Raw genomic sequence first — 1,864 nt, 5'->3', positions numbered from 1 at the left:
GATGGATCTGAGCCTGACTACACAAAGAGACTTGAAATCTACCACTAATAAAAGTGAGCCCCAAGAAGTCTTTGCATTTAAAATTACTAACATATATATATATGTTTTCAGTTTAACTGTGGCATAGTCATTTATCAATATAGCATGCTCTCTTTCATGAATGTACTCCTTAGTTATTAAGTTGTGTGTGGTATAAAATTCACAATGTTGCTCACATAAAACAAATACATTGTCTCAGTACTAAACAAAGAACATTTCATCCAATTTTTATCTGAGGATCACCATCCTGGTCCACTGGTACACCTGCCATAATCCATCACCTTGAGAAACGCCCTCTTGATATCTTTGTTTCTCAGACTGTAGACCACAGGGTTGAGCAATGGTGTAAACGCACTGTAAAAGAGCGAGATCTGCTTGTCTTGCTCAGGGGAGTAGCTAGAGTTGGGCCTCAAGTAGGTGTAAGTGGCTGGGGCATAGAATAATGTGACCACAGTCAGGTGGGAGGCACAGGTAGAGAAAGCCTTGCAGCGCCCCTGGGTGGACTTGATCTTGAGAATTGCCATGGCAATACCAATGTAGGAGGTCACAATGAGGGAAATTGGAATAACACACAAAAAGATACTCAAGACCAAGTCCACCATCTCAATGAGGTGAGTATCCATGCAAGCCAAACTACGCACTGATGGACCTTCACACCAGAAGTGGTTGACCCTGTTGGGCCCACAATATGGCAGACTCATGGTGAAGAAAGTATTCAATAAAGAGGAAAGGAAACCACAGATCCAAGACCCTGCTTCCAATTTTATACAGAGGCCCCAGTTGAGGATGACAGTATAACGCAGTGGGTAGCAAATGGCCACATACCGGTCATAAGCCATCACAACAAAAATCATGCACTCAGTTATACCGAGGGCACCACACGCAAACATCTGCAGGCAGCAGCCAGCAAAGGATATGGATTGAGAGTAAGCAAGAAGATGCACCAACATCTGGGGCATGGTTGTGGTGACAAAGGTCATATCCAACAGGGAGAGGTTACAGAGGAAGAAGTACATGGGAGTGTGCAGCTGTGTGTCCAGGCAGACCAGCATGATGATGAGCCCATTGCCCAGGACTGTACTCAGGTAGATGAGAAGGAAGACAATGAAGAGGATGCTGTTGGTCGTGGGGTCACTGGAAAAGCCAAGCAGGATGAACTCAGAAACCCAACTTTGGTTCTGTCCTGGAATCATCCAAAACAAAACTTCTGTGAGAGAATTCCAGCCATCTATATAACACCTGATATATGATAGCCCTAAAAGCTGGAATCTACACAGCCTGGAATGGTGGGGTGTTTATTCTAAGCACCCTGCTCAGTTTCTGTACACTCTTCCCAAGATGCATAACAACCTCCTCAGTCTTGTTATCAGTAAAATGAGGCTGATGATTCTCATGTCTTGACAATATTGTGACTATTTAAAGTATATCACATAACTCTGGAAATACCACATAAAACATCATATGTCCTGTGCTGTCTCATACACTCATTCCACCCTATTTGTTCATTGACTAGTTCACTCTCACCCATTCAGAAGTAGGTCTCTCAAAAATTCCTAGACCTGAAGTGGCCTTCAACCTTGTAGAGCCTGTGACCTGTATATAACTTTCCTCTTCTCACACCAACAAATCCTTTATTCCTGAATAGCTAGTGCAACCTGAGCCTTCAGAGATTAATGAGAGTCCCTCTTCTGCACCAAGTGAAGCTGCTATCATTTATTTTACCCTGAACTTGAGTCCTCCCTCCCTGGTCTTGAAAGGTAGTGGACATGTCAGGACTGGCAGTGTTCACTTCCATGGTCTCACTGAACCGATACCCAGCATGACA

The 1,864-nt window shown here is 43.8% G+C and overlaps 1 protein-coding gene across 1 annotated transcript; it reads right to left on the bottom strand.

Moving 5' to 3' along the window:
- Window positions 1-278: 278 nt before the first annotated feature.
- Window positions 279-1,232, bottom strand: LOC110331107 (olfactory receptor 2D2-like). The gene has a single exon (XM_021211489.1). The coding sequence runs from the start codon at window positions 1,230-1,232 to the stop codon at window positions 279-281; it is 954 nt and encodes a 317-aa protein (XP_021067148.1).
- Between the last annotated feature and the right edge of the window lie 632 nt (window positions 1,233-1,864).

The sequence above is a fragment of the Mus pahari genome, chromosome 14, assembly GCF_900095145.1.
Source record: "Mus pahari chromosome 14, PAHARI_EIJ_v1.1, whole genome shotgun sequence".
In the NCBI taxonomy this organism is placed as follows: domain Eukaryota; kingdom Metazoa; phylum Chordata; class Mammalia; order Rodentia; family Muridae; genus Mus; species Mus pahari.
This window is presented reverse-complemented; position numbering and strand designations above follow the sequence as displayed.